Raw genomic sequence first — 18,169 nt, 5'->3', positions numbered from 1 at the left:
GTGATCGGTCTGCCTCTGCCTCCCAGAGTTCTGGGATTATAGGCGTGTGTCACCACACCCGTCTTCCTTCCTTCCTTCCTTCCTTCCTTCCTTCCTTCCTTCCTTCCTTCCTTCCTTCCTTTTGTTTTTGTTTTTAATTTATGTGTTTTAAGTTATGTGTTTGTATGTCTGTGTGTGGGTTTGTGCACATAAATGCAGTTACTGAAGAAGCCAGAAGAAGGCTGGAGTTACAGGTTGTTGTGACTCATCTACTGTGAGAGCAGGGAGGCAATCTCAGGTCTTAGGCAAAAGCAAATGCTTAACTGACTTTGAAGGGTAGGAAAGGAGGATTCTAGAGTCAACTTTTAAGAATGTTTAAGGGAGACAAAATTAAACAGTCTCCTGTGTCCCACCTCAGGCCCCAGCCTTGGGATCTAGTAGGTGTCCTTTTCCAAACCCTTTACCCTCACAAAGAAAAAACTTGGAAAAAAACTGATTTAAGACACTTCTGTAAGAAGATTTTTCTTGATAATCCTAGTCAGAAGTTATTACAGTACTTTATGAGAATCTTCATGACTCATAAGATTCTTTTGACATTCAGAGTTTGATGCTGTAAACAATTATTGGAAGAATGGGTAATCCTTTTGGGATGAGAGTTAAGACCAGGAGCAGAATATCCTCTTTGAGATGAAATGTGAGTGGGTCTTATTTCTTCTAGCCCCTCACTGCATCCTTCAGCTCCTCAGCGATTCCTCTAGCTCCTCACTGTATCCCTCAGTCCCTCACTGTGTCCTTCAGTCCCTTGATGATTCCTTCAGCCCCTTAGTAATTTCTTTGACTCCTTCCTCGCTGTGTCTTTTACCTTCTCACTGCTTCCTTCAGTGCCTCACTATTTCTCTGTTAGCCCCTCACTGAATCCTTCAGCCCCTCAATGATTCCTTTGGCCTCCTCACTGCTTCCTTCATGACCTCTCTGTAATTTTTCACCCCCTCACTGCATTTGTTGTTCCTTTTAGCACATTAACCTGGAGGGAGATGAACATTTTGGCAACAAAAATTATGAGAAATTGAGGTTCTCAGGGAGATTTCAGGAAAGAGGAGTCTTGCTAAAACAGGACTATTTCTAATGCATGGGAAAATCAGACAAGGAACAACAGACAGGCTACTGGTAGACCTGAAAAGCTGTGGTGGGGGGAAGGTTCATTTGGAAGACTGAAGCTGTTTAATGTTGGGGTAGGAGCAGTGTCAACCTGTAGCTGCTTTTTCACTGTGAAATCTTAACTTACATTTCCTTGATCTCCAGTGTTTGAGTGTTAATGCAGAGTAGATCTTGTGGCTGAAAGGCTGCAGCTGGCAGTGAAAGCTAATGGCTAGCTGACATCATTACATCGTAACCACTTGGCTATGATGTAGACATGCACAGTCAGCCTTTCATAGCCTCACGTTCTGCATTGTTGGCTTCAACCAAGGGTAGAGTGAAATACTAGACAAAAATATCTGTTTGGAACAGATTCTGACTCACTCCCTAAGCTGTAGGCAACATTTACATTTGCATAAGTATTAGAAATTAAAGTCATCTAGAGAGGATTTGAAGAGTTTGAGGATGTGTGAAGGTTAGATGTAAATTCTATACCATTTTATAGAAAAAAGTCATAGATACACAGAGGATGCTGACTTTTTTATGATTTATTTTATTTGATGTGTATGAGTGCCTGCCTACATACATGTATGCATGTGTACTGTGTTCATGCCTGGTGTCTCAGAGACAGGAAGAAAGTTCTGATTTCCTAGAACTGGAGCTACAGATGATTGTGAGCCACAGTGAGGACGCTGGGAGCTGAACCTGAGTCCTGGAAGAGCAACAAGTGCTCTTATCTGGCCTCTAGCCTGTCTGCCTATCTGTTTTCTGTCTATTTGTCTGTTTTGAGACAGGCTCTTAGGTAGTCCAGGCTGTCCCTGAGTTACCAATTCTTCAGCTCTCACCTCCCAAGTGCTGGAATTACAGACATCTATCATTGGATATCCCTGGGAACAACCTTATTGAATAAACACATTAATGAATTTATTTCTGAATGGAAATGGTAGATAAGGTTTTCTCTTTGAGAAGAGACCAGACTTCGGAGGTTGATGTGAAAGATTGCTGAGTCAAGACTAGTAAAGTTTTGGTATGGGCTTGACCAAGTGTCCAGTTGTGGCTCAGGGACAAAGACCTTAAGCTGTTTGTTGACAGCCTGTGAGGAGAGAACTGAAGTGCTGAGCCTTGAAGTGAGAAGATCCCTTTGGTTATCACTACCTGGCTTCTAGATACCAAATCAAGCTCCCCATCCTAGGTGGCAAGTGGACAGCAGTCGTATGTTCAAATGCCGTCCCACCTACGTATCTGTAGACGCACTGTAGCATAGCATTTCTCTGAGTTGACTCAGTTGTGATGGATTAAACTGCATTTCAGGTTCTCAATAATTCTGTAGTACTCTGGTACATCCTCGTTTTATACAGCCCTGCTGGGGTTGAAGAAGACAGTCACAGAAGCCTTATCTCTTCCCTCATGAGACGCCTTGAAAGCCAGTCACCATCTTGAAAGAAGGATGATGACTTAGTCTAAGGTTGGCGCTGCAGTTGCTGCCTTGAGCTTAGCTGCCCACAGGGAGAATGCCTCTGTGGAGCAATAACGCTGGCCAAGTCAAGAATAGAAATTGTTGGACTTGATGGCGGTGAAAAGGAGATACATATTCAACAGAAGCTATACTTTAAATTTATTTATTTATTTTGTGTGTACAGGTAGATAGGTGTGTGTGTGTGTGTGTGTGTGTGTGTTTGTGTGTATGCGTGTATGCATACGTTTGGAGGCCAGAGGTCACCTTGGGTGTTGTTCCTCAGCTGCTTCCAACCTTTTTGTGTAATGTCTCTATCTTAGAGCTCAGTGATTAGATTAGGCTAGCTGGCCAGTGAGCCCAAAGGATCCACCCACCTATTCTTCAATAGTACATGGATTGGGATTCCAAATGTGTTTTTTTTTTCCTTTCCCTTTAATGTGGGTTTTGGGCATTGAACTCGGTCTTCACGCTTGTAGGGCAAGCACTTCACCAACCTTGCTATCTTTCTGGCCCTAGAAACTGTATTTTAACTTTATCTATCGGTCTTCAATCTGTCTGTCTATCCATCATCTATCCATCCATCCATCTCTCTCTCATCTATCTATCTATTGGTTTTTTTGAGCCATCAGCCTTGCCTTCACAAGGAAAACAGTCAATGCAGTCTATGAGCTAAGGGTACTTGTAAGCCTCTAGTGTGGGGGCTGCGAATTAAACTTGGTCTTCTATAAGAATGCTAAGTCCTCTTAACTGCTGAGGAAGTTGCTAGCTGCCTACTGTATTTTTAAGCTGTGATATCTGGTTGCTTCCTTCTGACTATATCCAACATAGGATATCCTAAAGTTAGAATACTTTTATCACATGGTGAGTTCACTGGGATATAGCTTTGCTGGTTGTAAATGGAGGAGTGTGTATTTGATCAGGGCCTGTGAGAAAGGCCTGGCCTGACAGTGTCTTGGAGAAACACACAGTGAGCACTTGGCCCGGGGCTAGGAATCTTGTCATGTCTGAGTTCAGATAACTTGATGGCTTTTGGTAGGAGGCCTGGCTGATGTAACTCCACAGCAGAAGCGCTGTCTGTTGACAGGCTGGGGACCATCTGTTTACCTCAGTTGTCCTTTTTTTTTTTTTTTTTTTTTTTTGGTTTTTCAAGACAGGAGGAGTGAGGAAGAATCTAATTGTCATTTCAAGAGTTCAAGAGCAATCAGGGGGTTCTGAGATGCTGCAGTAGTTGGTGGCAGTATCTAAAGGGGACAGGCTTAGACAGTTGGTTAATTCATTCACTAACATTTCATTAAGTCTCTGCTCTTCAACAAGCACCATTCTAAGCAATGTGGGTTTACTTGTGTCAGTTTAGATAGGAAGTACAGTGACAACAATGAGCATACATGTACACATGTTGTGTACATATGTAACCAAATGAGGATGACGCCAAAGAGTAATGCTGAGATGAATTCATATGATAGAAAGAGGTTGGATGTTCCAGGAATGCATCTTAAGGAGTCACAGTTAGCTAGGGCCAGATTGGAAGGAATTATTGAGGAGGAAGAGCACTCTAGCCCGTGCAGAGGGCTAATGATCCTCCTCAGATGCCTCGGGAGATGTCCAGGAGCAGAAAGAAAGCCATTGGGAAAGGCATCATAAGGGAAGGGAAGGGTGTTGGTGGCTGGGGTCAGGGCCGTTGCCCCAGTCTGTGCTGCTGTGCCTCTGCCAGGACTAACACTGTGTATTTCTATCTACAGACGACTTTGCGGAGGAAGAGGAGGTGCAGTCCTTCGGTTACAAGAGGTTTGGTGAGTCGTGGCCAAGCTTGTTCTTTCCCCTCACTCAGCCTAGGTCACAGCAACAGAATCTTAGTGGCAGGAATGTGGTGAGACTTTGACACAAATGAACATTTGGGCCTTTAAAGTCCAGTTGTGGTTCAGAATGGAGCTTCTCTGTGGCAGGTGGATGATTGTACAACTCTGAGGGTTTGTGGGACAAGAGCTGCATGCAAGCCAAGGGAAGCGATGTGTGTGCTGAATACAGACCACAGACAGCTCAGCTGCAATACCTTGGGAAAGGGGAATCTGTGACCAGGAAGGAACAGAACACTCAGAAAGTTCCTCTGCTGCCAGTCACAAACCTGTGTCTTCCCCATTTCCAGGCCTTATGCTCGTAAATTATATTAGATAAATGGGAGGGAGACTTTTTCCAGGAGCCCAACTGAGTAAGAGCACTGTGGAAGTCTGGGTAATGGCCCCTCAAAGGTATCGGCAACTGTAGCCCTAGAGCCTGAATGTTACATGGCAAAAAAGACAAGCCATCGTTGAAGAATGTGGGATTATTCTGGGTTACTTACTCACTGGGTCCCCAGCTACCACAAAGTGTCCTTATGAAATGAAGGCACAGGGAAACTTGATGCCAGACAGGCTTATCCCACTGACTGAAGCAGGATTGGAAGGGTCCTCAGGTCAAGGAATTCTGGTAGCTTCTAGATGCTTATGAAAACAAGGGAATGGATTCTTCCTCTGGAACTCCCAGAGGGAGAACAGTCTATCAGACCCTTTTATTTAAGGCAGCTGAAGCTGACTTGAGACTTTGGCCCTCCAAGACAATTAGGGGAGAAATAAATTGTGTTTGTATCTCCCTGTTTGTGGGAACCTTTTGCAGCAGCCACTCGCTGTGTCTTTCCGCTGCTGCACTGTGATCTCGTTCCTGCTGTAGAGCTTGAGGGTCACTGTGTGCCTCGAGCCAGGTCCAGCCACCCATTCTTAATAAGCCAGGGTCAAACTGAGAGTAGAAAGCCGAGGAAGATCTATTCAGTGCAGCCACATTAGGGACAAAGAGATGCAGGGAATCCCTAACTCCCCTAAGCCCTCCTTTAGTGTCCTGAAGTGCGATCATACTTAAGTAGAAAGCCAAGGTTATATGCATCTAAGCAGCCCCAGCCAAAACATGGTCCCACCCACCATTGACCCATCATCCTTTGGGCTTCTGTCTCGTCCTGTTAGGGGGTCTGGCAAGTTATTAGGGCCATGTGAAATCTCTTTCCTTTCCTCCGGTGGGTGTCCTTTCCTTCTTCCAGTATGAGGGTTCTGGAAAAATTTCCATATATTTGGGCTTAATTATTTTAATAATCTGATCGACTGAGAGATCTTTAGAATATCTTCATTTCTGCCAGGCCAGTTATAATCCCTCACTTTCTATTTTAGCACTTCCATCTTGGGGTGGATGGTGTCTCTTTGGCAACAGGATATAATAAACAGAACACAAGTAAAAACCAGGGTCAGAACAGATATAGTTAGTGCCAGGTGCCCATGCATAAGAACCCATTTTCACGGCCTCTTCACTTTTAGTTAGTTTTGGGAGGGCTGACACAGGCAACTCCATCTTGTTGGCATGATACAGAATTTTGCCATGAAGCTTAGGCTGTCCTCAAATTTAAAATCCTCCTCCTTCTTCAACCCAAGTGCTAAGTTTTCACACAAGAACACTGTAACCAGCTTGACTTCAAAGGGAAGAAATGTGTGGTGTGTACCGCGAGCTGTTCAGCAGCCACAGGGAGCTAACACTCCACCCTCCACCTACCTGGCTACAGTACTTGAACTGCGCTCTGATCCAGCATCTCAGGCTCTCCAGTGTGGCTGAGAAACAGCAGTAAAGCATTGCTGCTCCAACCCACAGTAAAAGGCAATGGAGAGAACAACTTGTTTTTGTGCCTTGGTCATAAGAAATAGAGACACTTGGGTGGAGTGTGTGTGTTTCTGAATATAAAGAGACTAACTCTACTTCCTATTACTTGAAGCATTCTGGCTGAACTTTGATGAAAGTTAACAGCCCCCAGCTGCTGTTGTAGAGGGTTTTTTGTTTTGTTTTGTTTTGTTTTTTCCTGTCTGGACCCAACATACTTCTATGTTTCTTTCTGGGAAAAGAACTGGGGCTTTAATATGGGAATGCAGCCACAGGAGGCCCATAATTCTCCATCCATGTCCTGGCAGAACAGCCTGGACCCTGGCCTGCCACCTCTCCACACAGCAGCATGTTTCTGGGTCCATACTGTGTGTTGTTCTGATTTCCCTCGGGGGAGACACTAGGAAGGATAGTAGTAGAACTGAAGATGAAACCAGTAATTACAAAGGAACACAAAACACAGGGACCAGAAAACACTGGAAAATAAATATTGTGATGGCTGTGTATATTTTGGAAATCAGTAGACATGTGAAGAAGTGAAAGAGGTTTTGGGAAGGTCTCCTGTAGCCCAGGCTGGCCTTAAACTTGCGTTATAGCTGAGTACATATTTGATCTTCCTGCCTCGACCTCCCAAGTACTGGTGTGTGCCAATGTGCCTGGCTGAGAAAACATTTCTTTAAAAAAAGTGACCTAAGTTGGGTGTGGTGCTGCATGCCTGTAATTCTAACACTTGCTGAGGATGAGGCAGGCGGATCACAAGTTCATGGCCTGGACATGTGAGACCTTAGTGAGACCTTAGAAAGGTTTAGGGACACACTTGAGTATTAGAGTCCTTGGCTAGCAGCATGAAGACCTGGCTTCATTCCCTAGTACTACCGAATAAATACATTAAATAAACAAAAATTGAGGCTGCAGAATTAAAAACATGACACAGAAAACATCTGTTAATTTATGACCGCATTCTAGTTAGGTGGGGAGGGAGCTGGTACAAAAATAAAAAAAAAAAAATAACACATTTTGAAAAGGATTTTAGTTTATGGGGTTAAATTAGACATGAGAATTGCCAACTGGTGACTCAGGGTCTTTTCATGTAATGAACTGAGAAATGTCCAGAGAACACAAACAGAGAGGAGGGAGAGAATGAATGGTACCAGGCAGTGCGGACAGAAAATTAGGCTGAGGTTGAGCTGAGAAACCCTGGAGTTCCTGAGCCTGGCTTGGCGGCACTGGCACTTAGAAGGTGGAGGCAGGAGGACCAAGAGTTCAAGGTCATCCTCAGCTACATACTGACTTTTAGGCCAGCTCTATAAGACCCTATCTTTAAAAAAAAAAAACAAACAAAAGGGGGAAAAAAGATGATCCTGCTGTTGGGAGGTTTTGGATTATTTCAAAGAAAACTGCCTTTTTACACAGGGCTAGAGTAGAAATCTGCCTTTAATTGCACAGATACAGAAGGTGAGACATGGGTAGATTTGGTCCTTAGTCAAGTGAATTAACTGGATCTGGGGTTAGAAGATTCTGAGTTTTTTAACTGTTAGGCTAGTATCTTGGGATCAGATCTTACATTAGGTTGAGGTGACCTCTCAATTTCTGTGTCTGAGAACAGCACCCTGAAGCTCAGGAATCCTAATATGGGTCTAGCCTCTCTATCTAAGCCCACTGATGAGAACTGGGGACTTTTTACAGGTTTTAGAACTTCTTAAGAAGGTAAATAAGTTTTCAGTCCAGTCCCTGAATGCAGCAGAGCCATAGACCTGTTTCTTTAGGTGTGAGTAAGCTTGAATAGTCCCTTTGCAGTCAGTTGATGGTAGTATAAAAGGTAGAAAATGTCTGTCTACCAGCCTGGCTGCTGGGCCTTGCCCCTGGTGTCCGCATTACTGGAAGCCAGTTGTTGACACTTATGAGCCTCAACATTCTACCTGTGTCCCATAAGCAGTTGACACCAGCAAGGAAGAGTAAGTACCTATCAAAGGGCAGCTGAGAGGGGCCCTGGGTAGGTGCCGAGTAGGCACTGTGCTGTATTTCACGCCTTGTGATATTCAGGGTTGGCATTTTTGTACAGCCACTTCAGAATGTCAGAGTGTGAATCCTCATTCCTAAGCAGTTGGGGATGGTGCGACTATGCCCCCAAACATGGCTCTTGTGTTGGATTTTATTTTTGCAAAAGGAAACTGGATACCATTGAGAGTTTTGTTATTGTCTAATTTTAGAGATGCCTTACTTATATAAAAACAACTTGAATTTGAGAGGAGCCAGGAGTTCATTATTCTCAAAACAAAGGGGCCATTGTTGGAGCAAAACATTTCTGAGTAGGCTTTTCCAAAGTTATTCATTCATGGTTATCCAGAAACATTTGCTGATAATATTTGTATCATAATACTAACCATTTTCCAGATTCAACAGATTATAGTATGAAAAAAATGTCTGATCTTTGGTCTAGTATATACTGTATTAATTTTTTGATTGCAGGCGTTCCTTGTTTTTTTAGAGACTTCTTATTACACTTTAGTCTTCACCAGGTCTGTTTTCCTTTAGGCTTTCTGTATGTCAAACCCCATTCTGAAAGTTCTGAAAGGTGTCTAAAAATGAGACAGAGTGAAGCCTGACAACTTTGCAACTGATTTGTTATACAACAAAAAAAAAAAAAACTTCAACAAGAAGAATCTTTGAAGAGTTAATTAAGTGAGAGTTCTCAGGTTTTAATAAGGCTTTGTGGGTCAGCATCTCTTGGCCTTAGTCTGCAGAGCTAATTGAGATGTAACTATGGTTACAGCTTGACAGAGGGTCTTTTCTGAGACATGAGGTGCCAGCCCATTGTGTATGTGTGTGTGTGTGTGTGTGTGTAGAGTCTCATTGTGTAGCCCAGGTTTACCTTAAGCTTGTGGCTCTTCCTGCTTTTATTTCTTATTGCTGGGATTACAGAAATAAATTGTTGCCACTGGTTCTCTCTATGCTTTTTACTCTAATGAGACCTTTCTATTTATTCCCCAGTCTTTCTTTCTGTGTCTCTCTCACATTCTTTCTTTCTTTTTGTTTTTTGTTTTTGTTTTCTAGCTTTTCCAGTTAGGGTTTCTTTGTGTAGCTTTGGCTGTCTTGGATCTAGCTATGTGGACCAGGCTGGCCTCAAACTCACGGAAATTGGACTGCCTCTGCCTCCTTAATGCTGGGATTAAAGGCGTGTGTCACCACCACCCAGCTATCTACTTTCTTTAAATAAAATCGTCTATGAAAAGGCTGGTGATATAACTCAGTGGTGGAGAACTTGCCTCATCATTGTTTGCCAAGTCCTAGGGTTCTGTCCCTAGCATCATAAAACAGTAATTAAGAAACAAAGAAAGCTTTCCCATGGCTCTGGGACCCCTTATGTCACCCTGGATATCAGAGATGCTCCCCATCACACCTCCCACCCCCGGCCTGCTTGCCACTTGCCTGTTGGGGGAGATCAGGAGATCAAATTAGTCAAAAATCAGTCTCATTGATTTCTTGCGGTGGGTTCTTGTTGTTATTTTTGGATGGTGGCCTGGTTTGGTAATACATGTCCACATTGGAATGATGAAGGGACGTAAGCTATGTGGTTCAGCCTATGAAGAGTGAGGGCAGATTTCAGGGTTTATAGTGAGTAACTATGTGCAGCTGGAAACATTTGCTGTTTGTGTTTAACAAACCAACCAAACTTGGACAAAAATTGCTTTGGGGGGGAGGTGTTGGGAGGAATGTTATTAATGAGTATGAAAAAATGAAAAATCACAAAAATAAAATGAAAGGGAACTAGAGGGCCTGGTAAATATAGAATGAAAATAGTCCAAAGGAACCCCTAAAAAAACTCAGGAGTTACAGGCTGACAGTCTAAAAGAGGGGTGCAATTAAAGGCAGCATGAAGAATGTCCTCGAATCATTATCATTATCTACCACTGCGTGTGTCTCTTACAACTATAGTTTCAAAATAAGCCTGGCTTTTTCTTTCCTTTGAAAAATAATTAAGAGCTAGGCAGTGGTGGTGCACGCCTTTAATCCCAGCACTTAGGAGGCAGAAGTAGGCAGAACTTTAGGCATTTGTGGCCAGCCTGATCTACAGAGCGAGTTCTAGGACAGCTAGAGCAGCACAGAGAAACTGTCTCAAAACAAACAAAACAAAATTTAAAAAAAAGAAAAAGAATTATGGATTGAACTATTGTTATTACTAACCCTTTTCTTATGAGTGCTGAAGCCTTACTGTATTGCCCAGGCTAACCTTTGAACTCCTAGGTCTAAGAGACCTCTCAGGCTTTTGGTGTGGCCAGGACTAAAGGTGAGTGCCATCCACCACAGTCTTCTCAGCGAGAATCCCACAGTTGGAAGCCACCTGAGAAGTAGGTGCTGACTAGAACCAAGCGCTGATCTGAACGCCCTCCTCATTTTCCTCATCACCAGCCCCTCCTCTGAGGCCATCCTCCAAAGGCATAAACTTCAACTTTGAGCTGCTTTTAGATAAGGGGTTTACAGAAATGAAATGTTTGTTTCGTCTCTTTGTTTTGGGATAGTCTTGCTATGGGCGTCGAACGCATGATCCTGCTTTCCCAGCCTCCACAGGGCTGGAGTTAGAGGTGTGTCATGACGTCCAGCTTCAGAACTGAAAAAGCATAGACCAGGGGCTGGGAACATGGGTCAACAGTTAAGAGTCTGGCAGAAGACCAGGGCTTGGATCCCAGCACCCATACTGCGGCTCTCAACCTGGGATCTGTCACCCTCTTCTGGCCTTTCTGGACTCTGCATGCATATGGTATGTAGGCATACATGTATGCATGCTTAAAACACTGTTACATAAAATAAAATAAATATTACTTTAAAAATAAATAAATAAAAGCATAGAGGACCACTTAGACTTCTGGGAGATCACCACAAATATGTGCTTGGCTACACACCTGAAAAGAAATATTAACTGTGAGCCCTTGCTGAGTTTCCACTTTCACTGTAAAAAGTCTCTCTCTGTCTGTGTGTCTGGGAGTGTGTGTCTGGATGTATTTCTGGGGACTGACCAAAGCCCTCTCATCAGCCATGCTTGCAGTCCAATGCAGAGAGCTCCTTTAGGTTTTGCCAAGAGAACACTGAACTGTCTTTGTAAAGTTGCTCAGAATGAACACTGGGGTGTCTCTCTTTGGCCGCTTGGGCTGTTTCTCCTCATTTGGGATTCTTCCTAGAAGCTTTAATTTGCGGAGGGTGCTGTGTGTCATGTGCCCTCCTACCCCACCCCCTTCCTTGGGAAGACTGACCCTAGGAGTGTTTAGCTGGGCAGTGATGGGAATGTCAGGAATCCCAGTCCGTCCTCATTTCCTGTGGGGAGCATTTAAATGAACCCAGCATGAAGCTGTCCTTTGAGCTGCACCTTTCCCAAACATCTCCGGGTAAAAAAGGGACAACATATGGAGTAAGGCGAGCCCTGGGAGATAAGTAAAGGGAGAGTTGGTGCCCTCGGAGGGAGGGCTGCTTTGAAATGTTCAAAGCCTTTTGCAACACTTATTGGGAGGGGCCGTTGATTCATGTTTCTGATTTTATAAGGATTTGGTGTTAGATGGCATGTGGAGAGATGGATGCCAAACAGGTTTCCAGGCTGAATTCTCTTAGAAGGGAATGGCTCATCTGGGCCCTTTCGCTTTCAGGCAGGCAGATGAGTTCCCTAAAACTCAAGGGGAGTTTCCTGACCATTGCCTTTTTTCAAATAATTTAAGGAGATTTCATCATTTTCGTGCCATTAGTGGTATTCACAGCTTCATTTGCCAATAGAATGTACCCCAATATTCCCACTTCCCTCCTGCAGAGGATTCATTGATCAGGGTAGATCCCTGCCTAGCCTTTTCTTTTACAAGTAAATGCTGGTCAGTGCATTTCCATGTGATTAATACATAAATTTTCTTCTTTTCCCTATATTTCTCTTATTTTAAAAACCATTTTTATATGAAAGAAAGGGTTACATAGCCTTTCCGGAATATATTTTTTGTTTTGTTTTGTTTTTGTTTTTTGAGACAGGGTTTCTCTGTACTTAGAACTCTGGCTATCCTGGACTCTCTTTGTAGACCAGGCTGGCCTCTTCTGTCAGTACCACCCTCCCATCCTGTTCCCTCTCTGCCCCATCTTTGCTTCTGAGAAAAGGGGAGACCCCCCAGCCCACCAGAGCATGTGGAGCAGCATCAGGACTAAGCACATCCTCTTCCCCTGAGGGCCCACAAGGAGCCCCACCAGGGGAAAGTGATCCAAAATCAGGCAACAGACTCCATGTCAGCAGCAGCCCCCACTCTTAATTGCTAGGGGCCCCTCACGAAGACTGAGCTGCCCATCAGCTACATAGGTACAGGGGACCTAGGTCCAGTCCACACAAGCTCTTTGGGTGGTGGTTCTGTGGGCCCCAAGATCCTCAGTTAGTTGACTCTGTTGGTCTTCTTGTGGAGTTCTTGTCCCCTCCCAGTCCCTCTATCATTCCCCCAACTCCTGCAGCAGACTCCCCGAGCTCCCCCTAATGTTTGGCTGTGGGTCTCTGCATCTGTTTTCATCCGCTGCTGAATGGAGCCTCTCAGAGGACAGTTATGCTAACAGAGTATCCTTAATAGTATCAGGGGTTGGCTGTCTCCCATGGGTGGGTCTTAAGTTGGGGCAGTCTCATCTCCATCTTTGTTTTTGAAAGCCTCGTAGGCAGGGTAAATTTTGGGTGGAAGTGCATGTGGGTGGGTTGGTGTCCCCCTCCCTTCACTGGAAGTCCTGCCTGGCCATAGGGGGTGGCCACATCAAGTCTCCATATCCCATGCTGCTGGGAGTCTCAGCTAGAGCCACCCCTCCCATATCCTCCCAGGAGCCTGCCCTGTCACTAGTCTTCAGCTTGTCCCAGAGATTTACCCACCCCCATCGGTTTCCCTTCTCTCTCCCATCCCTCTCACCTCCCAACCCAGTTCGCCCCCTATCTGATCTGCACCCTCATTTTTTTCCTGTCCCCTTTCCCACCCAGTTCTCTCTCTTCATTTACTTCTGATATGCATTTTATTTCCCCTTCTGAAGGAGATTCAAGCATCCTCCCTTGGGCCCTCCTTGTTACTTAGCTTCTTTGGGTCTATGGATTGTAGTATGTTTATCCTGTACTATATGGCTAATATCTGCTTATAAGTGAGTACATACCATGTGTGTCTTTCTGAGTCTGGGTTACCTCACTTGGGGTAATATTTATTAGTTCCATTCATTTTCCTGCAAATTTCATGATGTTCTTGCTTTTAATAATGGAGTAGAATTCCATTGTATAAATTCCATTCTTTGGTTAGGGAACATGTAAGTTGTTTCCAGTTTCTGGCTATTATAAATAAACCTGCTATGAACATAGTTGAGCAAATGTCCTTGTGGTATGGTGGAGCATCTTTTGGTTGTTTGCCCAGGAGTGGTGTAGCTGGGTCTGGAGGTAGGAGTATTCCCAGTTTTCTAAGAAAGCACCAGATTGGTTTCCAAAGTGTTTGTACAAGTTTGCACTCCCAACAATGGAGGGGTGTTTCCCTTGCTCCACAGCCTCACCAGCTTGTGCTGTCATTTGAGTGAGTTTTTGATCTTAGCCATTGTGACTGATATTAGATGGAATCTCAGAGTCATTTAGATTTTTAAGCAGATTTTTTTTAAAGGAATGTGTCTTAGTGTGTGAAGAGGAACTAAATATCTGTGGATACAACTCTTGCCACATGAAATATTATGAAATTGTTCTCCTGTCCTAAGTCATCACTTTCTGCTTCTTCTGATACTTTATTTTTATCCTTGTATAGTTTTGAATACACACTTTTGGCCCTGGTTGATTCAAGCTTCCCTTTTTTACTTGAATAATTACTTTTCGTGACTCCCTTTTGATTGAAAGATCAATTCATTCATGTGCTGTAGAGGGTGAAAGATTCTGGACTTGTCAGGAAAGTGAGAGACTTAGAAGTCCTTAAAAGCTCTGGCAGAAATACTGGGTGCATTGGTTCCTGCAGAGCTTGGGGGTGACTTGCAGTCTCAAATGTTTGAGATAATCTTTCTCAAACTGTCCTCTTTGTTCAGAATGTGTAGGTGAGGCCATTGCTGTTATTGTGTTTTTATTGACTTTTATTTCTTTGGATTCAGGAGATGGGACCCATTTTCTCTGTATATTAGTAAGTATGTACTCTGCCTCTGAACTACACCCCAGCTGCGCATTGCTGTCATTTTACATTTTCTCTCTAAGCCTAGAACCACAGCAATGGAAGTGAGGGATAGCTACGTTCTTCCTCATTTTTAAAAACACCTCTGTGTCTTATTTTATGCTTTTACTATCTTTTCCTTAGTCGTTTTGTCTGTGTTGTGTTGGCATGTGTAGGCATGTTATAAGGATGCTGTAGCATGCGTGTAAGTGGGTGAATCGGTGTGTGCTCGGCCATAAGATAATCTTTCTGTTTTTAAGATATATTTTATCTAATTATGTGTATGTGTCTGAGCATAGATATGTGCATGTGCACATACATTCAGGAGCCTGTGACGGCCAGAGGCAGGCTCCTGGAGTCAGAGTGATAGCCAGGTGTGAGCTGGCCAACATGGGTGCTGCAACCGACCTCCCCCCAGCCCTTCCCCTCCTCTCTCTTTTGTTTTTCTGACAGTCTTTCACTGGCCTGGAATTCACAGAGTAGCTAGGCTTGCTGGCCAGGGAGCCCCAGGGCTCTAATGATGGGAGTCCACAAGCCTGTCTTGTCACTGTCCATGCTTTCTGTATGAGTTCTGGAAATTGAGCTCAGGTCCTCATGGTTTTGTGACATGCGTTTTACAGACTAGGCCATTTTTCCAGCTGTCAATATCTCTCACTTGGTACTTTCCACATTCAATAAAGAATAGATGTAATAATTATTATATTCATGTTTAACTAACAAATCAGTTTGTTAACTTGCTTATGCAGATAACTGAGGGGAAGCAAAGTTTTGTATGTATTCACTGACCGTTTTCCGTGTGCCATGAACTGGGGTGCAAAAATACAGAAAACAAAATCCTGACTCTATAACTATCCAACACTCAGAATTCCCCTTGCCTAGCTGGAGAGATGGTTCAGTGGTTAAGCCCTGGCTGTGCTTCCAGTAGACCTGGCTTCAATTTTCAGCACCCACATGTGGTTCACAACCATCTGTGACTCCAGTCCCATGAGGCCCAATGCCTTTTGACTTCTTTTTTTTAATTAATTAATTAATTAGTTAATTAATTAATTAATTAATTAATTTTGCCTTCTGACTTCTAAGGGCATCATGAAGCATGTAGTGCACAAAACACACATGAAAGCAAAACACTCATATACATAAAACAAAACATAAATAAAGAAGCCCCCTTGTCGCTATTTCTCAGTAAACAAAAGTTAGTGTAAAAAAAAGAAAATCCTCACTTTTTTAAAAAAGATCTATTTATTTATCTTACATATATGAGTGCTTTGACTGCAGGTACACCTGTATGCCAGAAGAGGGCATCAGATCCCAGTATAGATGGTTGTGAGCCACCGTGTGGTTGCTGGGAATTGAACTCAGGAAGAGCAGACAGTGCTTCTAATTTCAGAGCCATCTCTCCAGCCTCCCCCCGCCCCCATTTTTTTTTTTTTTTTTTTTTTTTAGAGACAGGGTATCATTAAGTGGCACTAGCTGGAACTTTCTGTGTAGGCCATGTTGGCCCTGATCTCACAGAGCTCTGCCTGCCCCTCCCCCTGCCCCTGCCTCTGATATTAAAGGCTACAAAGTGAATCTCTGTCTCAGAAAATAAAAGAGCTGGGTGTGGTGGCACATGCCTGTAATCCCAGCACTCAGGAGTCAGAGGCAGGTGGATCTCTCTGTGTTCTGTGCCAGCCTGGTCTACAAAGTGAGTCTGGGACAGCCAACTACACAGGGAAACCCTGTCTCAAAAAAAAAAAAAAAAAACAAAAAAAAAAGGAAGGAAGGAAGGAAGGAAGGAAGGAAGGAAGGAAGGAAGGAAGGAAGGAAGGAAGGAAGGAAGGAAAGGAAAGGAAGAAAGAAAGAGAGAGAACAGCTACAATAATGGGTCGGCAGAGGCTTCCCCAGAAGGAATCTAATTATGTGGAGCATTGGGAGCTACCATCACGTTGGAAGTGACAGTAATGGGAATTAGAGGCTCATATACACATTCTACAAGTGGAGTTGGGCCAAAGTCAAAGTAAGAGAGGGCTGGAGGGAGAAGGGACTGGCATTCATGGGAATGGGTATGGACAGGCAGACAGGACTTTGAAGGGCTCCTTTCTTGGTAAAACATCTGCACTTGAGACATGAGACATGGAAGCAGGCGAGACTCCTGGGGACAGCTTCCTTAGTGAGTGCAGTGCAGAAATGATGTCATGTTTATGAACTATCCATGATGTTTCCTGCACCAGCCACATGAAAGAAGGGGGACTGGGTATTTTATGTTATAATGTAATTTGGGGGGCTTTTCTATTTACCCATTCTAACTCCTGAAGAAAGGACACAGGGACCTATAGATTTCTTTAGTAAGCTTTAAGGCACTAGAGCTGGGCACATATGATCTATTCTAATTCTCTGTGCTAGTCTGTCTACTTAGTTGTTTGCCATATTGGTCCTGCCTAGGCTGTTCCTGCTGCATTAGGCCAGTCCCCTGGCCACGTCCTTTCTCTACCTCTTCTTTCTTCTCCCTTCTCTCTCTACCTCATTTTGGCCTACCTGAGACCCCCGGGCTGGGAATGGAAGTCCTGCCTCCCGTCCTCTCTTGCCCAGCTATATGCTCTCAGCAACTTTACTAACCAATCAGAGATAATTGGTGAGCAAAGTTTACATGGTCAATGAATATGACAGTGCCCATGTCTGGAATGCATCTGGATTGCCGGACTGCGTCTGGATTGCTGGATTGCTTCTGGACTGCAACCAGTTCTCAGGGCACAGAAATCAGCATCTGAATACACAGCTCACCAGACCAGCCCCAGCAATTTTGTCTCTCAGAATTCCCAGACTTAACAAAAAGAGATTAGAAACTGTGGTGCATTTGTATAAAAGAAAAATATCGGTCACCCTGCGAGTTACTTCCCACCTCCACAGAACCTCAGAAAGCACAATGGAGTATCACATGCCAGATAGATTTACCTCTGCCTTCCACCACTGAGGCTTCATTTGTTTGTTTGTTTTTAGTTTTTTGAGACAGGGTTTCTCTGTGTATCCATGGCTGTCCTGGACTCGCTTTGTAGACCAGGCTAGCCTCAAACTCACAGATCCACTTGTCTCTGCCTCTCAGAGTGCTGGGATTACAGGCGTGTGCCACCGTCCCCAGCTTGAGGCTTCTTTTGTACAGGGGAAGAGAACACGAAGACCTTTTCCTCCACTCTGTGACAAAGGCTGGGAGTAAGGTATGAGAATCTATTTGGGGTAAGTCTTTGAAAGAGGGTTGAAGGGTAACTGGGCTCCCTCTGGTGTACATGCCATAGCCACAACTGTCACTAAACTGCTGCCACGTGGGTCCATTGACTGGTCCACAAGAGCTGTGTTCAGAAAGCAGGTCTGAACATGGTTCAGAGACCCTTGCTATTTGTTTTACTTAAACACCCCCTACACTTATTTCTTTACTGTGTGCATCATTGCAGAATCAAGGCACAGTGCCTGTGCAGAGGTAGGAGGACAGCTTCCATCCGAAGGTTGGATTGCGCTTCCACCAAGTGGAATTGAACTTAGGCCATGAGGCTTGGCAGTAAGCAAGCACCTTTCCTACTGAGACATCTTGCCAACCCAAGGTAGACCAAAGTGTACCTCTGTAACACTAAAGCCTGTGAACAGGGATTTCAGAAGGCTTCAGGGATCTCCAGAAGTAAGTTTACTCCACTGAGTCTTAGTGTTCTCATTGTGGAGTGAGGTTGGTCGATTGGTCTGTCTGTCTGTCTTCTATCTCCTTCCTTCCTTCCTTCCTTCCTTCCTTCCTTCCTTCCTTCCTTCC

The 18,169-nt window shown here is 44.1% G+C and overlaps 1 protein-coding gene across 1 annotated transcript in view; it reads left to right on the top strand.

Annotated features, from left to right (window-relative positions):
- The window catches only part of Colec12 (collectin subfamily member 12), a 167,364-nt gene that overhangs the window by 12,529 nt on the left and 136,666 nt on the right, over positions 1-18,169 (top strand). The window contains exon 2 of the mRNA XM_055625822.1: positions 4,312-4,362. Coding sequence (XP_055481797.1) covers positions 4,312-4,362 — 51 coding nt within the window. The remainder of the gene's footprint in view (positions 1-4,311; positions 4,363-18,169) is intronic.

Source organism: Psammomys obesus, unplaced genomic scaffold, assembly GCF_907164565.1.
Source record: "Psammomys obesus unplaced genomic scaffold, mPsaObe1.curated_primary_1811, whole genome shotgun sequence".
Classification (NCBI taxonomy): domain Eukaryota; kingdom Metazoa; phylum Chordata; class Mammalia; order Rodentia; family Muridae; genus Psammomys; species Psammomys obesus.
Note: the sequence above shows the minus strand (reverse complement) of the source record. Positions and strands in the feature narration are given on the sequence as shown.